A 26,899-nucleotide genomic window follows, 5' to 3' on the forward strand; every position below is an offset into this window, starting at 1 on the left:
AGCCTGTGAACACGAGAGTCCCAAAAATGCAGACACAGAAAAACCAGATGAGAAATAGAAATTGAGACACTGATCAAAATAGCTATCATCTGAAGATGCATGAAAAGCAAGACATAAAAACTATTAATAGAGGAATAGAATACCTTCCTGAAACGTTGATCTGTAGTCTACAGACTCGCTTGAAACCATTTCTGTGGTTGGACTCACACTCCTGGCACTCACCAGCCTGTCCAGGTGAGGGGTGTGCACTCTGCCATCATAGCGCACTAGGTCGCTTCCCAGATCTGAACGGCAAGGAGAAAGAAATATTAGAAAACTCTCATGTTTTCAGTATGTCGATATTCATTTAGCTATTTATTCAAATTTAGATGTTCTGCTCTGCTGGGAAGAGGGTCAGGTTGTTGCTGTGGCAGCCATTTGCAGGACCTGAACTTGAGCTATTTGTACAGCACAAGATTTGCTGCAATTTGTGTTAATGACCCACTCTTGGCCACACTGGAAGATTGAAGACAGCTTTGAGGGCTCTAGGAACATCTTCATGGTCTGACTGTGATACCACTTCAGAACAAGTCTTGATTATATACTAGCTCCCCTCCTCCTCCCACCTTGCATAGTGTGGCAGTTCCCACTGGAAGGAAACCCAGACACAGGGGCCAGAGAGGACGCAGAGTCTGACCAAGTTCCTGTTTTGGGTGAATAAGAGACCAGGACACTATAGTGCTCTGTGTCTTGCACAACTCAGGCACAGCCTGGAGGACTACAAGGCAACTGGATGAAGCTGAAGTGCTTGTGATTCCATGCATGTCATTTACTCATCCCTTCTTCCAAGGCTGACTGGGGAATATAAGTTACTAAGTTTTCCTAATAGCTCAGAGTGCCTCTGAAATCCTTCTGCTTAAGGCATAATGTGGCCTTTCACCCAGCTGAGGCAAGAGCCAAATGCTGAAATGCAACTAAACATTTGGACTTGATTGTGAAACCTCTGCTGACAGGTTACAACAGGGCATCACATGGTAGTTGAGCAAAGCACAAAATTATGACAGTTTTTAAAATCTAACATATAATAATGGAATTATTGGATGGGATTGACTATGACAGACCTTTAATTTGTTTCTTCTTCCTTCTCCAGAGCAAAGCCACCAAAAAGATAAAAGTCAAAACTGCTGTTGAAAGTATTCCAGCAATTAGTCCTGTGAAATTCTCATCTTGCTGGATCAGCACTTTTCCGATAACTACTGACAAAACTTCTTGCTTCCACTGAAACAGCGAAGAGAAAAAGTACTGTGATGATTTCAAAAGACAAGTAAGAACTAGATTAGTAGTACTAAAGTATGATCTGCTATGTCCCATGAGTATTAAATCTGTTATGGTCCCACTTTTACCAGCTGTTAATTCAAAATGCTAAATTCATACTTTTACTCAAATGGTGCACAGAAATGTACAGGCCTGTGGATATATGGGCTGAGAGGTACATGAAAAAACAGCCCAACTGTCTTTAATATGTGTCCTTCTGGCATAAATACACTGTAATATCAAACTCACTCTCTTGTTGACAGCGTGCCTGTATTTTAGTTCCCAAGGTCACGTGAACCTGTTCCTTGCCAGCTTCTAGCTTGCTGACAGTTTAAAGAAACAAAACAAAACAAAAAAACCAACCCCAAAAATCAACAACCAAACAAACACCAAGCAGCTAACAGGGAAAAACTGTTTTAGGCCACACAGCACTAGCTCAGCCAGTTGGAATGCATTTGGCCATCTTTTCTCTTCCTTCTGTGGAATTCATTCCTCTGGGTACTCTAATGATGGATTTGCCCGTCAAAAGAGCAAATTTTCTTCTCTGCTGGGCAGACTGCAATTTCTGAGTCTCCTTGCCAGTAAACAAGCAGAAACCTTATTTAACCCCTTTATGTTTTGTTCTTTTCTGTGCATGAGACACATGTCACACATATATGTTTCTTAAAGGTTAAGAAAATATCCCATAGTAGAACTGATTGAATGTAGTGTTAGTCCTGGCTGCATATGTAAAAATATGAAATACTAACCTAATGCAATCTGTGCACAAGTCTTCCATGAAACTAGGCACTTACAGGTCTGGGAAAGAGATACACCAAAAGGAGAGCTGCATCTAATTTTACAGTTTGCCTGATTTATCCAATATATTTAATATTTACTTAAAAAATTAAAATGCATATTTACTATATTAATAAATCAAATTAGTTATTACTATTTACTTATATTGCAGTAGCACATAGGATATCATTCACAGCCCTGGATCCTGTTGAGATGAATGCCATAAACACAAAGGAAAAATAGATGGTCTCTGCTTCAAGGAGCTTACATAGATTTTGATCCTAATCACACTTACATGACTGGCAAAGTCTCCACCGTTTTCAGTGAATCAGAGTCCATGATCAAAAAATTTCATAGTTTAAAGGTAATCCCATTCCACTGTGATTTTCCTTTTTTTTGGTATTTAAAACATACAAAGATGCTAAAAGATTTGTGTCACATTCTATGAATCAGTATGTCTACAATTTAAATTTGCAATAACACATTGAATGACTCTAGTGAGACCACCTTTAGAACAATGGTCTACTCAAGCATTTGTCCTAAGTATCCACTTCTTAAAAAAAGAATTGAAATGAAATTATAAAAAGCAGACAAAAAAAACCTTCCAGGAAGGATCTGATCCTCTTGACTGCAGCAGAATTTTTTGTTGAAGAAAGGGCTTGTGAGTTCCAAACTAAACCTACTCCATTATAGCTTCTCATTCTTCCCCATATGTTTCTTCCTGTGTTTGGATTAATAACTATAATTTTATATCTGTGCTTAATTCAGGTCCTGCTTTATGCCTAAGGCTCTAGAAAGTGTCTGTACGAACAGGCAATAACGACAACAACAATAAAATTTATTTTAAGATAGTTGATATCATTTGAATTTCCACCCCAAACAAACAAAAGATATCTCTGGAAGCACAGGCTTAGGCTTAAATTTAAAGCTTATGGGTTCAATAGTGACATTGGGAATGATAATAAAAATGGCATTAATATCTCACGTGTGGTGTAGTTGCCTCACCTCTACATTTAGCTCACTGTTGGACTTCAGGAGATCACTGGGAACCATGCACAGAATTGACTCGGACTGCACTAGGAGGTTTTCGCAGCTTTTATTTCCAACTTTTAGCACCTCTCCTTTAATAGCTTCTGAATCAATATACTTTCCCTTGGAAAAAAAAATCAATTTCATATTACATAAACATCTCATAGAAGTTAAGAAGCCCTTTTACCAGCTTGGAAATGTTTTTAATGGAAAAACAATTGTGAAATAAAAGAGTAATCACAATTTACACTGTCCTGCAGTGTATAAGGTTTTTTCATGTAAATGGGACTTTGATAGACAGGCCCGAGTAGGATGATAAAGTTTACAGATAAAATCTGCTGTTACTAATACTCATACAGGCCATACAGACTTCTAAAAATGTAAGTGCCCAAAGGATTAATCCTGTTGGTCCTGTTTAGATTTTTTCCTATTTTGCACAAGAAAGGGCACATTATGTAATGCTGTTGTTAAACAAAATGGCATTATATTATACCCAAGCTCAATGCATCTCAAACATTTTGTTTCACGAGTGGTTATGGTAGCAGAAGTGAACCTTTCAAAAAGGAGTAATCATTTATAATAACACACAAATCTGTAGTAACATATTCCATGGACCAAAACCCAAAAGTAACCCTGGTAAAAATGAGAGCATGAAAAGTGCGCTCCCTACTCAGAAAACCTGCTTTCACATCCCAGACTTGGATGAAAAATTATTCCTCTGGTATTGTGATAGTAGCATCCAAAGGTCAAGTTCAGGATCTTTTGTGCTCAGGAGTGCATCAGTATTTAAGAAGCTGCCCTACCCCATGTATAGCCCATCTTAAGATGAAAGAAGAGGCATATTAAACAGGATTAGAAGAGGAGAAGGGAGTATAGGACTAACACAGGCTATTTATGTGGGCTGGATCTGGGAATTTTCCATGAGAAGTGAGGAAGGCATCACAGCTGACACTGCTATGAGGCCTTTTATATTGGAAAGGAAACAAGTATCCCATTCTGAGGGCAAAAAAAATCATCTTACTTTGGCATATGTTTCAGATCTCCTGCAAAATGAGACTGAACCCTGGGAAAATTGTAATAAATGTATACAAGAGCCAGTCTAATGTCCTATTTTGACTGGCAATGCCACATCCTAGGTAAATGCTTTTTAATTGTGGGCCATAAAAGTCCATTTTGCACTCTATCCTCTGTCTAATTGGAGCCATTCTGTTTGGTGTTAAATAAAGATTCAACAGGCCAGGGAGCATGTGATTGACCTCTTATTGCTTATTAGTATAGACACTTGCTGCAGCATGTGAGCCATTCATGTTCAAAACTTCCTTTGAATGATGTACCTCAAAAGACTTGAATCTCAGTTTTCCATCTTCAGGATAAATATATTATCCAGAAGAGTGTGGTTAAGTAGCCTCTTTTTCTTCTATACCAAAGCTTAGAATTTTTTTCTCCATCAAAACTGATACCCAAATGGAAAAGAACCCCCATACTTATGTTTCCTAAGGTGGCCCTTAGCTAGTTATAAAGAAGATGGTAGCTTTTACTTGCTACTATTACCATTATGTTACCATTAATATATTATACTTTCAAACATACTCACAACAATATCTCAGCACCTTAAGGGTTTCAAAACTCTTTCAGCAGTGGTTTTGCTCTTCTCAGGACAACAGAACTTGCCTATGATTTTAAGAAAAGGAGGAAACTGGCTCCTGTGAGAACTGGGAAACTGCATTTCCTCTTTTGAAATGTGTATTGCTCCCTTCTTGGTGTGCAATGCTCTTGCACACAAGCGTGGAGAAGTTCATTACTAGACTGAGTATCTGTTGCAAACCAATCTGATAGCTCAAGCAGCTCACAGCTTAAGAGAGACAGGAATAATTTGGGTAGGGTAAAAGTCTAGAAACAGCAGAACCACAAACCAAGGTGCAAAAATGTTGAGATTGGTGTCAGAATTTTTGTGGTTCCTAAGCAGAGTGAGTTGACAAGGGAAGAATAAGGAGTTACTGCAGCTGCAGAGCTTCCTCTTCAGCTTGGACAAAAATACCATGGTTTCCATACTGCTCTCTTTTGGATCAGATGTTGAGAGTAACATAATTTCCTATGCAAAGTGGAAGATTGACAATAGAGTGACCTACAAATAGGCAAGAAGAGTTTCTTAAGATTGTCTCATAAAGCACATGTTGCACTGGCTTAGGAATAGAGCAGACAATTTATTAAATCTTGCCCTACTATGAGTTTTAAGATGTAAGTGCCAGAGGACAGGCAGTATCTCAGATATGCTGTGCAACATGTCAGTTGTTACACATGAAATCATAGAAATGAAAATTGTGCTACCTATCTCCCTAGTGGAAGATTTATATTTAAAAATACACTTTAGTTACTGGCAACCCATGCCTAGGCAGCCTCTGGAATAAAGCACAGAGTCCCCACACCAGCTTAGTGCACAAGCACAACCCCTGACAAGGTCAGGCTTCTGAGCAGACTGAGGAAAGAAGCTGTTTCTTTTTTTTGTTTCTTTTTTTTTCCATCTTCACAGCTAGGATGCACTGGGTTGTCAGCATCTCAGCTTGCAGGACTGGGTCAGTGGCTCCTGTGGCAGGCAGCAAGTGGACTCTGATGTTTCACTGCTGGGGACAGCTAAAGACCTGAGTTTGCTGAAGAGAGCAGAGTTTCTCATGCTCTGAGAGCTTCTCATGGTGGCAGGACATGGGAGCACTTCTGAAGTGATGTCTTCAAGGTGTTGAAGCAGAGAAGTGTCTCAAGCCACTCTGTCATGACCCCTCTGACTGGGGCATGGTGGGCACTGAGAGACTTCAAAGAGCCACATACTTGGCAGAGGAAGACAGTGATGATGTGGGACCTTGAGAGGCTGGCACTGAAGACAAGGAGGACTGGCATTTGTGGCAAACAGTGCCCTGACTGCATTTTAAATAGAAGACCTAATGTTTTCTTGTGTGCAACATTTTCTTACAAAAACATCTTGTCATCAGGGTAAACCAAACAGAACCTTTCAATTGGTACCCACTGTCATTTGATGAAAGACAAATATGTCACACTAGATTAGTTAGATTGAAAAACTTGTGATAAAAGCTCCCTCCACCCCTCTGAAACTAATTAAGAAAGAGATAAAAGAACTTTGGTTTGGTAGAACAGACTGTTCACTGAAGCAAGCTGCCATTTAATTTCATGCTGAGCTTGCTTAATTACTGCACAAAATATGATCATGAGGCATGTAAACTTGTGTGTATTTTTGAATGTGGGTATGGGGTGAGGGAAAAGTGTTGCCAATATGGCTTGTAATGATCTTTTGGCTCCTGACTATAATTTATGAAAGTTGCCTCACTGTTTTGATAGAAGCATCCCACTATAACTAATTCTGTTTAGGGGAAGATGTTAAATTGGTGCTTCTTCATGCTTTGTTCTAGGAGACCAACTTTCACTATTGCTATTCTTCAGCTGGTTGCCAGGAGATAACCAGGACATTAGGCTTAGGGAGACATCTGCCTTGGGAGCCATGACTACAGGTCAATACTACAAAATTGTAACTTTGGTCAGTTGTCACTAGGGCAGTCCTCAGCCAGCCTTATCTACATGGCTTCTTCCCAGCAATGAACAGCACTTGAGACCTCCTTTAGGGAGAATAAAAGGTTCAAGAGATAAAAAACCCAACTAATTTTTAACCCAGGTTTCGAGTGGATTTTGTCTGAGCAGCCTTCCATGCGGAGATGACTGGCACTGTAGATGAAAGGAGAGCACTGGCCAAGCAGACCTTGGTTTTAGCAAGTTTTGCAACACAGTCTCTCCTAGCAATGAAAACAAATTAGGATGGTATGGACTGGATGGGTGGCCTATAAGGTAGTGAAAAAGCTCAAATCTCAGAAGTCTAACAAGTGTTATTTGTCAATGGCTGATACTGGGATCAATACTACTTAAAATCTTTACTGTCAACCTGGACAAAGGAATAGGATGCACTGTCTTTGAGCTTTCAGATGACATCAGATTTAGGAAAATTACTGATATACTGGATCATAATGTGAAAGGAGGCAGCAGTATGCCACCATAGTGATGGAGGTTCAGCACATATTTTAGCAGCAGCAAAGCCAGTAGGTTGAAGGCAATTGTTCTGCTCTGGTCAGGACTTGTTAAGCCACACCTGGAGAATCGTGTCAAGTTTTGAACCACACAAAACAAGACAGACACTGACAAACTGGATGAAGAGGGCCATTGAGCTAGGAGGGGAGCTCAAGCACAGGTTATACAATGCAAGGCTAGTGAGGTTGGGTTTTTTAATTCTCCATTCTTGGAGATTTTCAAAACTCATCTGGCCATAGGCAACCTGACCTAATTTTTAACTTAGCCCTGTTTTGAGCAACGGGATTAGACTATGAAGACCTCCAGAGGTTCCTTCCAATCTAAGTTACTCTACGATTCTTCTCAAATTAGTCCTCTTTCCAACTAGTTGATATGCATGACCTGGAAAATACTGGAAAACACTGCTGTCATTGCACAGAGGCACTGAGCCATGCAGAAGCTAAATATTCCCAGCTCTCCACTGACCAGCACACCAGAACTCTTTCTAGTGTTTCTCTCTAACTCTTAACAAGAGAATTTCTCTGCATTGAGGAAGGAGTGATTGTATGGCCAAGAGTTCCAAGTAGAAAAATAAAATATAAAAATGAAATCAGGCCAATTATTCTTTGGTATTTGCCCAAAACACTTTGCAGAGACAGATTAATATTCAGAAAGTTTGCCTGGAACTCAGCAAGGCTGGCAGAAGCTCTGAAGTAATCCCTCTGATGTCTTGCAGCTCAGAAGGTGACCCACTGGACCAGCTTAGAGTCAAAGACCTCAGGGCTTCAAGATTTCATAACTGTGAGAGGGGAAAAGTTTTGTCTTACAGAGCTATGCAGGAGCTACACAAAGAGATGACCCAAGCATTTAGACTGACTTTCTTCCATAAAGCATTTTTATAGATAGTACTCTATATAAATTATAGATATTTCTATAAATTATATACACATGACAAGAAATTTTCATAAGCATTCATTGCAAATTAGAAATACCCATATTTATAACTTTTCTATTTGATACTCTAACTCAGAAAAGCACTAGGTTTCAAGAAATTGGACTGTCACAAAATACATTATACTTTCTCCTCGGTACTGTATCAGAGAGCAGCCTGTGCCTATGAGGGCCCCACATTCCTAGGAGATGTTTGTCAGTGCCATGTAGGCTATTCTCAATGCTCTTTGAAGAGGCATTCACATCAACTTTGCATTTTTCATGGATCTATAAATATTTAGGCTACAGCAGTGACTGATCCTCATGAGTGACTTCATGCATAGGCCAGAGTTTCCCTCAGCTCAAGAGAGCTGAAGCTGCTAAGCTGCTTTCTAATGGCAACTCCACTGTCTTTCATGATGAGGGCACAAACCATGTGACAGTAAAAGCAGGGACTTGCCACAGACCACATTTATCAGGTTCTGGGCTGCTGGCCATGTTTAATCCTGAACTGGTGACGCAGCTCACTGCAATCAGGAGCTGATGCAGCACTGTCCTCCCACGGGGACAAGGAAAGCCCCTCTCCCACTCCACCTGATGCCAACAACCACCCTGGTCTATGTATCTTTGTTTCCAGCTCTGCATCTGTTAAGCTGTGACAGCTAAGGGCTCAGGTGAACACAGTACTGAATGCACTGCTCCCTTTACCCTCTCTTCCTTGGGGCTTCCTTTATTTCATCAAACTGTCTGTTCCACACTGCACTGCTGATGTGCACTTGCAAATAATTGAAAAAGTAATTTCAGCATTTCTTACCTTAATTTCCAGAACATTTTGTTTGCCTCTTGAGATGAACACTGGCTTTTCAAAATACTTAAATACAGGATTATTTACATAATCAAAATCAAAGTACATGGAGCTGGCACCATCAAAAATAAAGAACACTTTGGCTACAAAAGGTGGTTGGAGATTGAAAGCTTTCAGTGAAGGTGTTGCACAGCAGATTATCTCTGAGCTAGAGTGGTGGCTACATGCCTGTAAGAAAAAAAAGAGGTAATTGCAGTATATACGTGCATAGGAAGTCACTGATTAACGTAACTGTTCTTTAACAATACACACATATTGAAAAAATAAACGCCAAGGGTCTTGTTCTTCTTTAGTCAAAGTAAAATCCTGATCAGCACTACACAGTTTGTGTAGAGCTGGGAGAAAAGTATAAAAACTTCATGTCAATGGTGTTTGCACTCTTGTTGAGGAAATGTTCAAGTAAACAAGCTTCCTGGCCTGATTGTTCACAGCACTTTTAAAGTAAATGTTTTGCAGATAATTAATGGAAAATTATTTCCAAAGCCAAGGACCTTCGGGAGGCTAGTCTGATGTACTGGGCAGCCATAATTCAGCTTACCAAGCCTATGTCACAATGACTGCCACATGGATTTCTCTTCCTTTTTCACTACCAAAGCAATAGCAAGGGACCAAACAAGAAAGTGAAAACAGGGCCAACAAACCTCACTGAAATGCTGGAAAACAGGAGCAAAACACTGTTTACCCACAGAGTAGCTAAGTCACTGTTTCCAGAAAGACACCACGGACTCTGTGAGAAAACACTTTAAAGCCAAAGCCACTATGGATTCTGGGCCAAAAAAGCTCAGCAAGGTGTATATTCTTTCTAAAAATGGTTATGTAAGGTCCCAGGCATGTGGCCCTTGGTGCTTAGGTACACAGTGTCATGCAAGTCCCTGCTGGGAGCGTTGGCTGCGGCACATGCTTCCCACTGTCTCTTGGACCAGGAGGGATGAGATGTTTGCCCCTCAATGCAGTGCAGGAGCTGCCTGACAACAGGCATGAAGCCACACTCATCCCTCACTCTGCTGCTGTTCCTCATGAGGGCCTGATTTTGGGGAAAGCTGTCAGTACACCCCATGACCAGAAGTCCTGCCAGAAGACGCTTGGTGCCATGAGGATGTGATCCAGTACAAAATGTCTGGCCAGGCTGCTTCCCTCTATCACATACTGCCTTGACACAGGACTTGTCTAAACTGTCTTGGTAGTCGACAGAGGGAAACAGGCTCACCTAGAGTGGGTTTCACCTGATTCATTTTAGACAGCAGCTTTAATTAAATTAACAGTGCTCTAGAAGGGTCAACCCTCTCTTGACTGTAAAGGTTTCTACAGGACTACTTTGCTTATAATGTCAACAGCAGATCTGCAAGCATTGCTGGGTGGGTGCTGTGCAGCATCACACAAACTGCAGAGAGGCTTGTTTGTGATTGTATCGTGTACTCCCTTCTCTGTGCCTCCCTTTCATGCTGCCTACCATGGATATGGTTGAAGAACTTCTGGCACAAACAGAGTTGCTTCAGCTCCACAGAAGTGTTTCTCTTCCAACTGTATAAACCTTCTCTGACTAGTTCCCTGCACACTGTGCCCTGACAGCAGAGATTAAACATTTTCTTTTAAAAAAATAATATAAATAGAGTGGATGACATGTGCTTCAGTAAGAATGGGGTTTAGCTCCTAGTCATCATAAACCTTCCATTTGTTCTACAAGAGATTTCCCTGGAAAATCAGCAATGATGTTGAATACCTTTGTGCATCCAGAGAAGGCCAAAAATACATATTTTTCTGATTTGTTTTTCAAATTAAATTTGTTCTCATTATAAAATGCGGCCTGAAGGAGCTGTGAAATTAGTTTACATTTGTCTCTAATATGCTAAATTAATGTAATGTAATTTTGCTGTTTCAGATCTGTGACTAACCATTCAGGCTCTATTAGTTATATACCCACATTAGCTTGAAAAGTGGGATTAAAGTAGCTATCTACAAATCAGCACCTTTTGTTATCACCACAGCAATTCATGTTTCTGTGAATAATATTGTGAAATCTTGAATCTGCCAAGGGAAGCATTTTCAACGTTCTGAGCACTAGAGTTTTAGAGCTCTTACATGTCTGTGAGCTGTGACTTTGGCACTCAGTTAAATAACTTGGTGCAGCTCTCAGTGATGCTAATGGGACTTGCACCTGTGTATCTAACAGCCCATTTAGATTCCTAGCACAAATTCAGAAATATTTGTGCAACCCCCATGACAACAAGGTAAGCTGTGGGACACAAGACAAGGCAGATTTAGACTGTTCTCCTTCTTTTGTTATACATCATTGACCATATCTCAGGCTTTGTTCTATCACATGAACCTAGAAATTAATTTGAATTAGTATGGTAATAAGATGCATCATTAGTATAATGGATGATCAAGCCATACTTTTCCATGATGTATGAATACTCGTAAAGATATCTATCATATTGTGTCGATTCTAAAATGGGATTACTAAAATATATATAATTATAAAACCAAGTATGTTCCAAGTAATCATTATATTTATTGGATTAATGTAAATTCATTAGACTCTTTATCTACTGAAGAGTAGTGATGTCTCTTAAATGAATAGCAGTGGTATTCATAACTTTGTTTGTGGCTACCTATTAGAATCAGATACTTTACTTTATCAGGCTAGTCTCTGAAGAGGAAGCTTACAGAAAATGATAAAAATCTAATAACACTCTTTGGAGGGGATGTGATGTGACTGATTGGTAAGGTCAAGAGAAATCTTATTTGCAATGCCCTTATTGGTATATGATTTGACATGACATTTTTACCTTGAAATTGGTTTTAGCAATTGAAGAATATGACAGTTTAGTTTTCAAGAAATATTGGATTGAAGATCTATACGAAAAAAACCTTAATTCAATCTATTGCCTTCTCAATTAAGATACTGCCTATCACCCAGCACCTTTAACTTTTATTTAATTAGGCTTTAAGGTACATTCACTTTAAAAGCTAAGCCTACATCCTTCTTGTGACTATAATCTACATCTGAAGATTATGAGGAAGAAAAGATATAAAAATTACAGTGCATTTCACAAGCATAAGTAAATGCTATACCCCAAAGGGAATAATAATCTATTGTACAATGCATATGACTCATCACTTAAAGGTATGTATTCTTGTTTCATTTGTAAGATATGACCCCTGAGGCAATTAATTCAAACCTGACCTACAGAGTCTGAACTTCTGTGCCCAATTCAATTCTTTTTCATCTGATAGAACAACAGGAAAAGTATGAGGGAGGATCTTTGAGCTCCAGAGGTCTCCCAGCAGCTGACCCAGATAAGAGAGGGGCAGTTGGATGTGTATTACAGGATCTGCAGCTGTCAGAAGGGAGAAAGGGGCCAATTTGTCCTTTCATAAAAGTAAACTTTTGCATTCCAGTGAGGAATGAAAGATAAATGATGTTAAAGACAGACTGGGAGACTCTCCAACCATCTTTGCCAAAGGATGATTTCTCAATAGAAAGAGACAAAACTACAGGTTCAACTTGAGGAAAAACCCATTCAGAAGACTTTTCTGTGTAAAGCAGTGACACTCAAGCAGTGCATCTTGAAGGTTTTTCAGAGGACTCATTGGCTCTTGCTGTCATTCCAGGTAGTGCAATGAATGCCCCTAATGGATCAGTAGCATTTATTCTATTTGTCTTCTTAGATGAAGGTGTGGGAGATGATACTTCTAGTCTATCAGCTCATGGGACCAGAAGGTAGAGTAAAACCTCTCTCACTCCTGCATCTGAGAGCCAGCCCTTCAAACCATGTGACCAATGCTGCCTGGGAGTCTAAATGCCCCCCAGGGGCTTGGGCTGGTCACTGTACCTTGTAGCACCACATCCCTGGCACATCAGTGATTTCACACTGTGGCTTTTCCCTGGCACCCCCTGCTGTACTTTTTCCTTGGCAGGAGATGTGCAGGAGATGCAGATTTGGCACAGAAAGAAAGGCAAATGTTTCCCCTTTGTGTGGGAAACTGCTGGACTTCTGTGGCAGCTTTATGCCACAGAGTAAAGACCAATAGAGGATTCAAGACAGTGTCTTCAGATAGGTAGTCAGGAATATCTTCAATAATCACACACTCACCACCCACACTTTCCAGGGAATTTGTATCATCACTATTTAATAGATCTAAGGTAGACACTCACTGGTGAATCTAGGCATTTTGATGAGTATTATGAGTATGGGTTGTTCACAAACTTGTAAACATTGAAGGAAGCAGAAAATGACATCTAGCAGGGAGAAATCAAGAAACACTAAAGATCATTCAAGAGACTACTTACTGAAGAGATAATTAAAAGTCTGTGGAAAGATATGATCTTGTACAGCTACAGGGTTAGCTGTTGAATGTCATGTATTAGGTGCTTTTCCTTAGTTTTGCAGCCTTGCATATCTTGGGACATTCATGGTTAGAAGAGATTAAGCAGTGGGAATATATATACAAATATTAAAAATATTAAAAATACTACAACATAGAATCCTTGAAAGACCACTTGTTCAGTATGGAGGAATCAATACAAAGTACAGGCATTCAAAGAGAAAACACTGGCCCCAAGTGCTTCAGTAGCAGAAGAATCATCTAGCAGGACTTACAGCAGAGGTTAGAAGACACTTTCGATCAAACACCTAATCAAACACCATTCCAAACTGTGCTTTTTTTTTTTTACACAGGCATAATGCAAAATGAAAGGAAGGAACAAGCTGCTTCCTTGCTTATGCAGCTCATACAGTAACTGGATATGAGAGCAGAAGTGAGAGGGTGTCTGTATCCTTATGCATCCTCTAGAGCTGTTAGGAATTTATGCAACACTGCCTAAATTCATATTTTGTTCCTAGTCAGAGCAAATAATAAAAAGAACTAATGAAATAGGAATTAAAAAGAAACACATTGCAAGTATTGAAACATATGGTTCAATAAATCTAGAACATTTTTTCACTCATTGAAATAACAAATTCAAAGAAGGCAAAATGTATATTTTGACAGTGTTAACACAGAATATAATGTAAACACAACTAGGGTGAACAGAGTCTTGAATAATTTTAAGGAAATTGAAATAAAGATAAAAGTTGAAACAAGGCATTTTTGCCTTATAGAAGAAAAAATGTCAGGAATACTAAACTAGAAACATGAAAGCTGAAAATCTCAAATGCTTCTTGTATAGGGGGCTGGCATATTTCCCCCACAACTTTTTGGTCCCAGTGAAGCTGCACTTCTTGCAGGGAGCTGTTCCAGAAAAACTTTTATCAGCTCACCTCTTCCACCAGGATAGAAAGAAAGAGGCAGAGAAGAGCAAATGCCCCAGGGCATGTCAGCTGGCTGCTCCCTGAGAATTTGGGATGCAGAGCATCCCAAACAGCTCCTGGTGCTTACAAAAGTGACCCTCCACTTACATTATGACTCTAGGCCACAACTAAACCTGAGGATGGAGAGCTGCCAGGAAAAGGTCAGACCTGTTTCAAATTGGGCACCACCAGTTTTAGGCAAATGGAAGAGAGCCTGGAAGGTGACAGAAAGAATGAGAACTCTAGGAAACAACATTTATCAGGAGAATTTGGAGCTGTTCAGTTTGTTTTAACTGGGAAAGAGAAAGGCAGAATCATCATGTAGTGCAGATATGTAGAATTAACAGGAGAGAGATAATGTCTTGCTTGTGTCCACTGAGGGTTAAACAAGAATCTGTGTAATTAGCAGCAGGATTTGGGTTAATTATTAGAAAGAAGTCTTTCCAAACCACTAGGTAAGCAGGTAGAGCAGCTCTCTCTAAAGCTTGTTCAAGCAAGGTTGTGAAATTTCTTTCACAAGGAGCTTTAATAATAGCCTAGACAAATATTCATCAGGCAGTGGTCTGCATACATTTGTTCCTGGCACAGGCAAATGGGCCAGGCTAGGTCTCTGTGGTCCCTTTCCTTTGATGCTTTGGGATGTGTTTCAGTGCTGGCTTTGGTTTTCCCAAGAGCCAGAGTTTCTGAATGATGACAAAAGCAGCTTCTTGGAGGAGGCTGGTGAGAGAAAACTGGAAAGAAAAAGGGCTTAAAAAACAATTAAAAAATTGACTCATTTAGCTCTCCTCTCCCAAACTAAGGAAGCAAAATAATATATAACCTCAGCTGTAGCCTTCTTAAGCATTTTGGGTTGTATTTTACTATTTGTCTGGGTTTGGTCTTCTCAGGACCACAACCTGCCTTGTCCTTTATAAATGGGATAGTTGGTCATTGCAGTGATCTCGATCCCTACTGGAAATAGTTCTTCATTGTTGTTTATTTTTGTAATGACTGGACGAAATTCTGGGGGCTTTGGCATATCTCTCGTGCATAAGACCTGGAATCTCCAGTGCTGGATGGGTCAGACTGCAGCCATAGGCATCTTCCACCAGCAATTTCCTCTGTTACAGAGTGCAATCTTGTTTTGCCACTTATAAATCTTCCCTTTCCACCTGAGAACTAATATTCTTCCCTGAGAAATATGCTTGAGGTAAAGACTAGTGGCAGAACAAATGGCTGACACAGAGGCAGGGAAGGCCACCCAGTGCCAAAAGCCTTTAATTTCAATAGAGCAAAAATATATTGCTTGGGCAGAGTCAGAGTATAAAACACTCTGGATTATAATGTTTGAGGTTATATTCCACCTTTTGTCCAGGGTTAATAAACTTGTGTACAGCTGCTTTGACACTGGAGCAAATTTCTTAGATGTCGGCAGTGGTAGGGAACAGATTTGTGTGTTGCCAAATTATCACACACACTGCAAGGTATGAAAACAAAAAGAGTAAAGGAGATCATTCTCACTGTCTATGTCAATGTCTTTTTTCAACAGCAGGTTAAAAGGCAGGATGAAAGCAAACCACTGCTTAAAGGCAAGGTTGCTCCCCAAGTATTTGGGGGAGAGAATAAATTCTACAGTGTTCATAGCCTGGAGTTGCCAGTCACTTTTGGACAGTGGATTTAGCTCTTTAAAACTTCAGTTCCTCTCAAATCTTTCAACTTTCTGAGAAAGTCCCAAATATTTGACAAGCAAGGTATGCAGTCTCCGGGCCTTAAGAGAAACAATATTGCATATTCTCACAAGGCAACACAGAAAGCAAATGAATGATCTTTACTTCAAAAAAAGACTGCTCAAATCCACACAAAGCAACATCTGAAAACCTGATATTGACAATATTTTCTTTGGAAATGTTTTGTGTTTATAAATAATCATATCCGCAATACTCAAAACCTAATAAATTTTGATTTTGGTTGATTTCACTGAAATGTTTTGTTTTCTGACTAACAGGTAAAGTGATTTCTTGATAACATTGAACACTATTTCATTGCAAAGATACTGATTTTCAGATTAAAATCTGAACACATAAAATTACAAAGCACGACTACATGCTGCTGAAATTCAGGTCCTGACACTCATAATATTATACAAATTAGGATCATGAAGAATATGATGACCTTGAAACTATAAAAGACTGCAAATTTGCAGACATACCATTTAAAATGCATTGAGCAAACCTATATCTAATACTTAGAATTCAATACAGGAAATAGTGTATGATGATAATTAGAAGTAAGATGAGAATATGAGCAGTAACGTAGCATGCCATAAAGAGTGTAGGTCAATTTAGCTACAGTTAGGCTAAACAGACCTTAGAGGATAAGAAAATGCTGGAGGTACAATGCAAATGTGTAGGCAAAAGCTTACAGAAAATGGTTTCAGTACAATTAGCCAATAAATGCCATCTTTGCCTTTAAAAACTAAAGCAGATCAGCTGGTCACTCTGTACACCTTATTTAGATTTAGACACTGTGTAGTGTCAACTCAGGAACAAAAGAAATCTTAGACCCCTGACTGATCCTCTGTTCACACAAAGGTACCCAACTGCAACATCCCAAACCTCTCAAAAAACTGCTAAGCTTTGATAAGTTAGGAAAGATTTACCCTGTCAGGGAATTTGAGAATCAGAAATTGTTCAAAGTAATACTAACTTCTGATTTTACATATTTACTTTTCCTCTTTCTCTGATGCATATCCACAGTCACCACTTGAATATATTTCCTACCTATCAAAGTAGTGCTTGAACTTGCTATGTAACCTGGCATATCTGTATTGCATTGCTCTGTGCTTAGTCACTGAATTTGCATTGTTAAATTACAACATAAAAATGTTATTATCAGATACTGCAAAACCCTTATTTTTTGGAAAAGGTTCCTTGAAAACTGTTATTCTGCCCTCAGCTTAATTTCAAATTTGTTGTTGAATTTTACCTGTACAGTGGAAACTGTCTGTAGAGGAAACACCAAAATATCAGTGGAAGCCCAAAAGTTTCAAGGCAAAAGTCAAAGTATTTTGACTGAAAATTCATAACCATACACCACATGAAGATGAAAATACAACAGATTGTCTTCTCTAAGACTGACTCACCATAGAGAAGTTCATTCCCAGTTTAGGTACAGTAATCACCATCTGAGGAAAGCACACTGAGTTCAAGTTGATTCCCTGAACTGTGATTGTACTTCCACCACTAGGAAAAAATTTGTTAAAAAAAAAGGAAAAGAAAAAAAAAAGAAGATAAGTAGGATAATGATATGTCTGCTGTGATAATGTTAATTACAAATTATTTTTTACAGTATATGATAACATAAAACCAGAATTAGGGATATATGGGGTGAATGCAAATACATAGCTTTGAACAGTGAAATTATTTTTCTGGGAAACAAATTTTACACTTACTATAACAACTAATCAAATACAGGAAAAGAAAAATAATTTTTAAAATTGTGGTATGGCAGGGTGTAAAACAAATGTGTACATTTTAAAACAGGGTCCATACTTGTACTTAGCATTTACTAACTTATTTAACTTATTGCTTTCAGTGGTGCTGAAAAAGGTGTCTGTTTTACTGCTGACATTTTTTTGGCAAAGGCAGATGGCTTGGACTAGAGCTACTGAGACCATAAATATGTCACTTGAAAACACATACATACTGCCATACATATATACTCATAATATTTATATAGCACTGGATTTAGCCTATTTTAAAATCCATTTGCTCTCCTGAGTACCACTGACTTGTCACATTAAATGATTTTCCTCACTAATCAGTGTAATGTCCAGACACAGTATAGGAAACACACTCAGCTGTACAGTAGGCACCTCAGCAGGACATCACAGGTAGGCTCAGCAGTGGCTAGGAATGAAATCACATAAAGAAAAGAGGGGCCCTTCCCCCTTCTCTTTCACCTCTGAAAGGAAATGATCTGCCCTCTGCAACTGCACCATAATAGAAGCAATTGGCATGAGAGATAGAGAGAAAAATGCAATTTCTTTTGATAGATTGCTGTGCACTGTAGCCATTCTTTGTTCATTCATTATTTTCTTATTTCTGTAAGAAACTTTTACTCACCTAAGAAAAGACTTGGCTGGATGAATTTTTAAAACAACAGGATCTTCTCTGTATGTGAAATAGCTGCTTGCATTTCGAACAGCTTGATTGATTTTCATTTCCACATGATATTCCTGGGGAATTTGTTGTGCTGGTGTGTAGCACTCCACAGCACTCGCCGATGTGCTGGGAGGACAGAAAAGGGATTTCTTGTCAGCATTATAAAACATGTACTCAGTTTAAAACACCATCCTTTAGTGAGCCCCAACCTTGCCACCTGTAAAACAATGTCATTGATTTTCCCACTGGATAATCGTATTGCAAGAAGTAAGCACAGCATGAGGTAGAAACAGCAACACCACTGCTTAGGCTCAAGATTCATCTTAATTCGGTTGACTTGCCCCTTGCCTGCTGGAAGGTGTTTCCCCAGCACTGGTGACAGCCACATCAGCCCCTGCACCCTGCAAAGGAGCTACCAGCCTGGAAAACAACAGCACACTCCAGGTTTAACGAGAATGACTTATCCACTGTAATCAAGGGATAATGCCTCTTCCAAATCCATCTGCGATACACACCTTTCCCCTGTTATCATGCTTGCCCATGGAAGTCCTCTCCCTACACTGAATTCAGTGAGTGAGCAGGCAGCAGAAGGGTGAAGGGTTCTAAAGTCTGAAGCACATGAAATGAGACCACAGGGAGACACATCAGAGACAAGGGTGACAACTGACTGGAGAAGCAAATGCAACTCTACCAGCTGGTTTCAGTGACTTGGGTCCAAGCACATCCAGGGGCCATCCAAGAGAGGCCATTCTCAAAGAATGTGAGAGGTTGTCTCCAAATTAGACATAAGGGGCATTTGCTGCCACTTCTGAAGCTTTCCAGGAAGGTGGGGCTCACCATAGAGGATAGTGATCCATACATGTGTATCTGGAAGCTTTTCAATAAACCTTGATCTAGCTGCCCTCAGAATTGGGGAAAGCTGCCAGTTTAGGCAGAGAAACACCTGCCCTGAGAAACTGGTTAGACCTGCATAGAAGTCTCTAGGCAACTTGGCTAGTGAGAAAGGGGTGGTAGGAGTGCTTACTGGATGAGCACTGACTACGGTTCAATACCTAGAGGTCTACCTTACCATTGCAGACATCTGCCTCTGAGCTGCCTATCATCTTACTCCCATAGTAGATGTCTCAAATGGACCACATGCATCATTCTCAAAAGATTTATATATTTGTCCATTAGCTGATTGGTTGAGATGAAGACACCAATAAATGCCACCCTAAAACTATTATACAGACACAGAATAGAAGTGCTGAAGATCTTGGTAGTGATTAAATATCAGGCTTGAATACCTAAATCCCTTTCTTGATTTAGTCAGACTTGGCTGATTTGATCAAGAGCAAACAATAAATCATTTAGTAGCAAAGAATAAAATTCAGCTCTCCTGACTTTGAGTCTGATGTTAACTAATAGGCTGTTGCTTCCCCATGTTCTCTTCAAGTGTGATGTTCCACCACTATGACTTTCTGTGCTCATCAGAAGGTACTAAAAATTTAGAGGAATTGCTGGATATCCTGTTCCTGGAATGCAGTGGGCCAGATTCTACCCTTAGCCACAGAGGTGATAATTCTGGAGTGCCTGAGAACAGGAACAAGTAGGATTTGCGCCATGCTAGAATGGCCACCAGATTCAGAACACTTGTTCACCCATAGCAAAGAATCTGTGCTTGGTATTTAACATTTATATACAGCTGTGATTTAAGGCATTTCCACATCAAAGATTTGTGACTGAGCTCCTATTGGATCCAGTTCAGAGCCACAAGAAATTCTGGCTTAATCCTCAAAACAATTTAATGTATTCCAGGAAAAGCACCAAACTGACGCTGCCTCTGTTTTGTAGGCTGTTCACTGACAGCAATGCACAAATAGCTGCTCCTCTGCATGGTATTCACATTTCCACACTGGTCAGGTTTCCACCAAACATCCTGGTAGGAAATGGTTACCTGCACCCACTGGACGCTCACTGGCACTTGCTGCATGAACAGCAGCTCTTGCTAATACAAGAGAGAAGGCTGAGTGTGTGGGTGATAAAAATGATGGGAAATAGGCAGTTTCTAGTCCATTAGAACCTGATTTGCTGCTTCTCTATGCAACCTTTTAATGAGGTTAATGAAGACATTACAGAATAAACAAGTCTTCTAGGGAACCGCAGTCCATTCTAGAAATCTTTCAGACATCCTAAACTCCGGATATTATCCAGAACTGAATGCTTATTGCAGTATAAATTCCCCAGTAAGTGACACAAGGAGAGGAAATCAAATGCATGTTTGCATTTGTTTTTCTTTTTAACTGCATGACATTTTAATCAAGCCATTTTGATATTAAAGGCATCACTTTTTAGTAAGTACATTACCTTTTCACATTGCACGGTTTACCACCAACATAAATCTCGATGGGTTTTCCAATGTTTAGGTATTTTCCAGCTATAGTTAGCAATGTTCCTCCAGATTTGGGGCCATAGGTGGGAGAGAAACTTGTTATTACAGGATTCTGAGGGGATGAAAAAATAAGAACAGTAGATTATAAATTTATTTTCAAAATGTAGAGAGGAAGAATTGAAAAATATTTACTAGCATTTCCATGAAGTCATAGTAAATCAAACAGGAATATCGAATTACCATACTGGATTGGACTAATGGAGAGTTCCTTCCAGTTAATACTGAAACTAATTTTGACTACAAAGGTTTAATTATAGTGCTTACCACATATGAAAATGTATTGAATGGTGTTTTGCCATGCCCAACAGAAACACTACTGGATACATTAAAACCTGGACTCTTTGCAGCAGGAACTGTGCATTCCAGCCTTTAGAAAACAAGGAAAATGATGGGATTAAATTTTTTTTCTGCTTGATTTTTTGGTATTAAAATACAAGCACTTCAAAATCACAATAACATAAGATCCATACTAAACAAATCATCAATCTATGTGCATCAAGGACATTTCAGAAGTAACAGCTAGAAGAACCGTGGTCCTCTTCTTTAATACAAAATACAAACACTGTGGTCTTTACACTTGGCCAGAGAAAATAATTCTAGCATATCAAATACATTACAGAAAAAAGAGAAGCATGCTAGAGAAAACAAATACTTCCCATTCAGTGGCTAAGTTATATTTTTAATTTTCCCTTAGTACTGAATTTTGGCAGACATAGGGATTAGAAAAAATGCATCATGTACACAAGTTTGTTGTATAAATTTAAATATTGCTAAAATTTAAACTTAAGTTTTTGTGGCAGCATGTGTCAATGTATTCTATTTCATTCACAGTTTTATATATGACCTAGTCTCCTTAAATCATCTTGTTTGCATTACAACAGTTCAGAATAGCTCAATACTTCTGGAGGGTGACCTTTTTGCTGCTATATATGTGAATAGGGAAGCTGTGCCATGATTTGCACATTGCTTTGGTGGTAGATAGTCATATGCCTTGAACTGAGAGAGGATATTCACTGAACTTCCTATTTCTTCCAGATAACAACTGGAATAACCTCTGTCTTAAACCATTATCCCACTGCCTCAAATACTTATTTCTGAAGGAGGAGATGTGCAGCTGAGGGTCACAAGCCTCTGCATGACGAAATATCTGCATCTTCTAACATTTCTCTCCAGCAGCTTCATGGATCAGGTAGACAGAGGTGACATAACTGAGCTCAGCAGGATCTTGGCCAGAGGAACCTGCCCCCTTTTCAGACCTTTGAATAGATTCATTCTTGCCAGCTCCCACAGATGTTGAACAGCCTTTCACAGACAAACCAGAAAAAGCTGCTGCAGGAGCTATTGGCATAAACTAGATTTATTTGATCTTGATGCAGAGCACTTTTTTTTCTTGGGGAGCTTATCAAACCAAGGGGTTCTTTCCAATTTGAAATTTCAGAACTGGAGATGATACTTACAGACTGAATGTTTGTATTTGTAAAAATTCCATACCACATAAAAAACATGTGTATAAAAGGAAATTACTATTTTAGGTTTCTTACTTGTTTTTGTTGCTAGATTTTGCTTCCAGACCACAAATTTGTCCTCCAATATGGACTACTGTATTTTTTAACTCAAATCTATTATTTTTGCTGAATCCAAAGTCCCATCCACACAGTGTCAGTTTTGTCCCTCCTTCTATGGGAGCACTGCTCGGGAGAATCTGTTAAAAAAATATTGTGTCATTGAATCAGATTTTCTTTAACTTCAAATGGAGCTAAAGAATGTGCAAGGGAATAATTTTAGAAAAGCATTTCTTTTGCTAGACTATGTCCTAGCATTCATCTTAATTGTTCTTCAACTTTCATTTATCACATTATGAGCTTTCTCTGACAGTAGCAATAAATAACAAAACCTACACTAGTAAACTTTGAAAGACAGTGTATAGGGGCACTGAACAAGCTGTGCATTGTGACAGTCTTTTAAATCCTGCCGTTCTTGTCTTTCACATCTTATTTCTGGTGTGTTAAACATACAATATACTTATTTTGTTAGAAGCTGAATGCTGAACACAAAAGAGACCCAAAATGACCATTTTTTGTCAGCTTGATGAAAGTTGGGTTCAGAGTGAAGCAGCTTCAAAGACACCAAGATTCGATACTGCATTGGCTGTGATAAAGTTAACGACTTCTGCTATTCTTTCCTTAAATCTTTTACATTTGGTCACCTCTAATTCTGAGTTAAAAATAAACTACCCTTCAGAAACACAGAGACAATCTACAAAGGAAATGCTTGCTTTTTTTTTTTTTTTTGTATATTGTAAATTGTCCTGTAAAATATAACAATGGTGGGAAAAACGTAGGAACACTATAGAAATCTCACAAAACTGAGTAAAAGTACTGGTCAGTACTGCCAGTGGAAATAAAAAAAAAGACATTGGTTCAGGGTTTGTGGGGACTTTTAACAATGCTGTATAATTTTGCAAACATACCAATACCACTGGACAAACAACAAAGAATTAACGACTGAATTCATACCTGTGATCATAGTGCCTAAATGTCTTAAACTTCATGCTTTAGTGATAATAATTTTGCCCCTAAAATGCAATACAGCTGTGCCCTTCAAAGGACCCGACTTAATTTTCAAGCTGAAAGGAAAGTGTTTGAGAGATACTTGGCTATTATTTCATCTGGAAATCCAGTAAGACAGCACATTTCTTTTCAACTGTCTTGTAGCTATACTTCAAGACTCTCACAAATGAACTATTGTAGCTAGAAAGGCAGCTGAAGAATACTTCAAAAGAATTATACCATATAATATATATGGGGAAATTTACTGCCCCCATTAGAAACCAGACAGAGAGTCTAATCTAAAATGCACTGAATCCAGGAGGAATCTTTCCTCTTTTAAAGGGCTTTGAATCAACTCTCAATGAGCAAAGAAAAGAGAACCTATACAGGAACAGCACTTTTGCACAAATCCCATAAAAAAGGAGTGATACTCACGCAGCTCCCTGACACACAACACTGCAGCTAAGAGTGTGGAGCAGTACATGGAGTCTGTGCTACTCCCAGGTTTAACCTTCCCTTATTTCTTTGGGGTTTTTTTTCCTTCCAAATCTGGATTTGACTTCAGATGCTAGTTTTCCACTCTGCTTAATATCTCAGGACACTATCTATTTCTTGAGTAACAAAACCCTGGCAGAAACTGAAATCATTCTGGGGGGGTACAGGATGTCCTGATGTTTTGTATGATAATGCACTGACATGTGGTATTTGAAGAGTTTGAAATGTAATCCATAAGTTAGCAAAATAAAGGTGTTAAAATCAGGCTTCACAATGCCATACAGAATAAAATGTGAAGGTACTGAACTGGTTTTTAACCAGTTCTTAACTGCCAAAAGAGACTTTGTGATAGTATCCCATGTGCCTTAATTGGGGAAGAGTAAGTATTAACTACATTCTGTCAACAACTTTAGGAAGCAAGACCTCTATTAGATGGCAATAAATAAATCAAATCTTAAAACTTTGGTTTAAGTTGTGCAGAAATTCTCCCAGAGTGTCTTTATTCAAGTCTCTATTTTTGTTCCATTTTTTCTGTACAATGGAACCTCTGAAAGTCAAACGTGGTTTCCCAGACTTGTTCTTGTGAGAGTTGACAGGAATGAATAGCAAACCTCCTGGTCTTTAAAATGATGTATAGGCAGGTATCTTCTGTGTGTTTACATCACACAGGTAGTAACATAAAGTAAGCAAATCCCAAATCAGTTATAAATGCTATGAAATTCAGGATTTGGCAGTTGTCCATAGTAAGTAAACTCCTCTGATAACATAGAGCAAGCCCTGCTGCAAGGCCTGCCATTCTGGTGCTCTCTAGACTTTTGCTTAAGGGAGAAAGTTAACTTTTCCTTTTGTTTTTGGAAAAAATTTAATTCATTGTGTTTTCCTTTTCTGATGTTGACAGCCATTATGCCAATATGCACTCACATACTTTATAAATTTCTGGAAGAAAGTACCTATTTATTAAAGTTTCAACAGCCCATTCATTTTAATTAAGAGGCACAAACAACGCACAGACCACATGTGAAATTTCCAGCAAAAACTAAAACCTAAACAGGCAGCAGAAGGCCTGATGTTCTTGATACATCTGATACAAAAGCCAGCTAAAATGACTCACTTTACAAACAACAACAAACCCTGGCAGATTTTTAACCACAACAAAGAATCAGAAGGGAGACCAATTTATTTCTCCTTTTACGCCCTTCACCTTTCAGCGTGACCTGAATGCCACATGCAGATGCCTGCAATTTGTTCCAGCACCAAGTGATCTCCAAAGAGACTCACTCAAGTCCTCCAGCTTCCCTCTAGCACCGCTCCAGGCTGACAAAACACGCCTTGTTGGAAAAGGCAGTGGATGGCAGTGGAGTGGGAGAGGGAGATGTGGACAGGACGTGTCCCAGTGCCTGCCTTGCTATGCTGTCTGTAGCAGGGGATGCCTGGGCAGAGCTGGCTGCTCCTCACCACCCACGGCTCCAAGGGAAAGTGCTTAAGGCAGGGCAGAGAGACAAAGGATCTGCAGGACTCCATGGAAAAACACTAGGCTTCTTCTCTGCTGTCTCCCTGAGAGGAAATCTTTGGGTTTTTTTCTTCCACTGCACACCACTCTGTAATAACCTGGGAAAACTTTGTTGAAGACTTAGTTAGCTAACATCCACTGGACTAGACCCTCAGAAAGCAATCTGATCCCCTCAGGTTAAAGTGCTCATATGACATATCTCAAGCAATCTGTCCCTCTGAAAGCTGCAAAATATTAGGGGGAGGTTCAGGCTGAATTTCAGATACTATGCAAAGCAGGTCATCCTCTGTTTGTTAGGAACAAAACAAGCTTGTTTCTTACATTTTATGCATATGGGTTTAAAGACAGATCAGAAGATGATGAATAATCTGTTTTATATTTTTTTTCAGTAATCATGTTAAATGTCATGGTCCAGTAGAGCATGAAATCTGTCTTAACAGCTAGCAATCCAAAGGGATTTAAGTACCCAGCTGCATTTTTTTCCTTACAAACCTTCTAGAAGCAACTTCTACTCACATGGGCACGCTGTAATTCGAGATTCACTTTAAGATCCATCAGTGTCACAGATCCATATTCATTACAGGAATAGACTGGGCTTGTGCTGAGCAGGCAGGACTGAGCCCCATAGGGAAGGGGAGCACCTAGCCAGCCTCATGCCTGCTCCCACTGCCCCACGTCCAGGCTATGTTCCCCTGGATGAGTCCTCCCAGCGACTTCATAGGGTCTGCAGAGGTGGCCTTGGGGATGCACCTCTTGGTCTAAGTGCCTGTGTATGGGCTCCAGGCTCTTGGTTCTTAAAACTGCTGAGTGCACACACTCAAAATTGAAATTAAAGAAGGCTATGCGAGCTCAGCACCTCTGAAAATCAGAAACTTAGTTCAGAGCCTGAAAAACATTTTTGGAGCCATGGAAATATACAGCCACTGCTGGAAAGTTCCGTGAAAAAGAAAACATTAAGGGATGCTACTTGTGCTTGAGCTCTAGGAAAGATGAAACAAGCTTTGCTGGATAGGTGCATACCTTGGGCCTGCAGAGGTATAGAAGAATGTATCAGGACTAATTCTCAGTTTATGCCTTTGACCTGGTGATTCATAGTCTCATAGAAACTAGGACCAGAATGGATTATTTCATCATCTAATATAACCTTTTTGAAATAAATGTGTTCCTGCATAAAGGGAAAGTAAACTACTCACATGCTGCATTAGCAATTTTTGTACATATCCTTTGCCCAAAAGTAAATGGCAATAGCAGGCAAGGCAAACGCGCACACACACACACACACCTTTCCATCCATTTTGGGTTTGATTCCTGTAACCCTCCATTGTTTGTTCACCGGATTTTGCCTGTGTTAATCCTAAATTTTGTATCTGAAATGTGAACATGGAATAAAACCTAACCCCATTAACATATGCGTCTAGATTTCTTTCTAGATTAATAGCAGTTTTGCCAGTGTGCAGTTTATGAAGTTGTTGCACACAAAATCATCTGCCTGGTTGAAAGAAATACATTATTTATTTAA

General features: G+C 39.3%; 1 protein-coding gene across 1 annotated transcript in view; it reads right to left on the reverse strand.

Annotated features, from left to right (window-relative positions):
- The window catches only part of MET (MET proto-oncogene, receptor tyrosine kinase), a 66,965-nt gene that overhangs the window by 11,799 nt on the left and 28,267 nt on the right, over nt 1–26,899 (reverse strand). Inside the window, exons 5-13 of the mRNA XM_009085176.1 lie at nt 22,368–22,528; nt 21,091–21,193; nt 20,742–20,878; nt 18,357–18,521; nt 17,375–17,474; nt 8,909–9,127; nt 3,076–3,222; nt 1,101–1,257; nt 144–284 (exon numbers count right to left, since the gene is read on the reverse strand). Of these exons, the coding sequence (XP_009083424.1) occupies nt 144–284; nt 1,101–1,257; nt 3,076–3,222; nt 8,909–9,127; nt 17,375–17,474; nt 18,357–18,521; nt 20,742–20,878; nt 21,091–21,193; nt 22,368–22,528 (1,330 nt within the window). The remainder of the gene's footprint in view (nt 1–143; nt 285–1,100; nt 1,258–3,075; nt 3,223–8,908; nt 9,128–17,374; nt 17,475–18,356; nt 18,522–20,741; nt 20,879–21,090; nt 21,194–22,367; nt 22,529–26,899) is intronic.

The sequence above is a fragment of the Acanthisitta chloris genome, unplaced genomic scaffold, assembly GCF_000695815.1.
Source record: "Acanthisitta chloris isolate BGI_N310 unplaced genomic scaffold, ASM69581v1 scaffold4722, whole genome shotgun sequence".
NCBI classification, from domain to species: Eukaryota; Metazoa; Chordata; class Aves; order Passeriformes; family Acanthisittidae; genus Acanthisitta; species Acanthisitta chloris.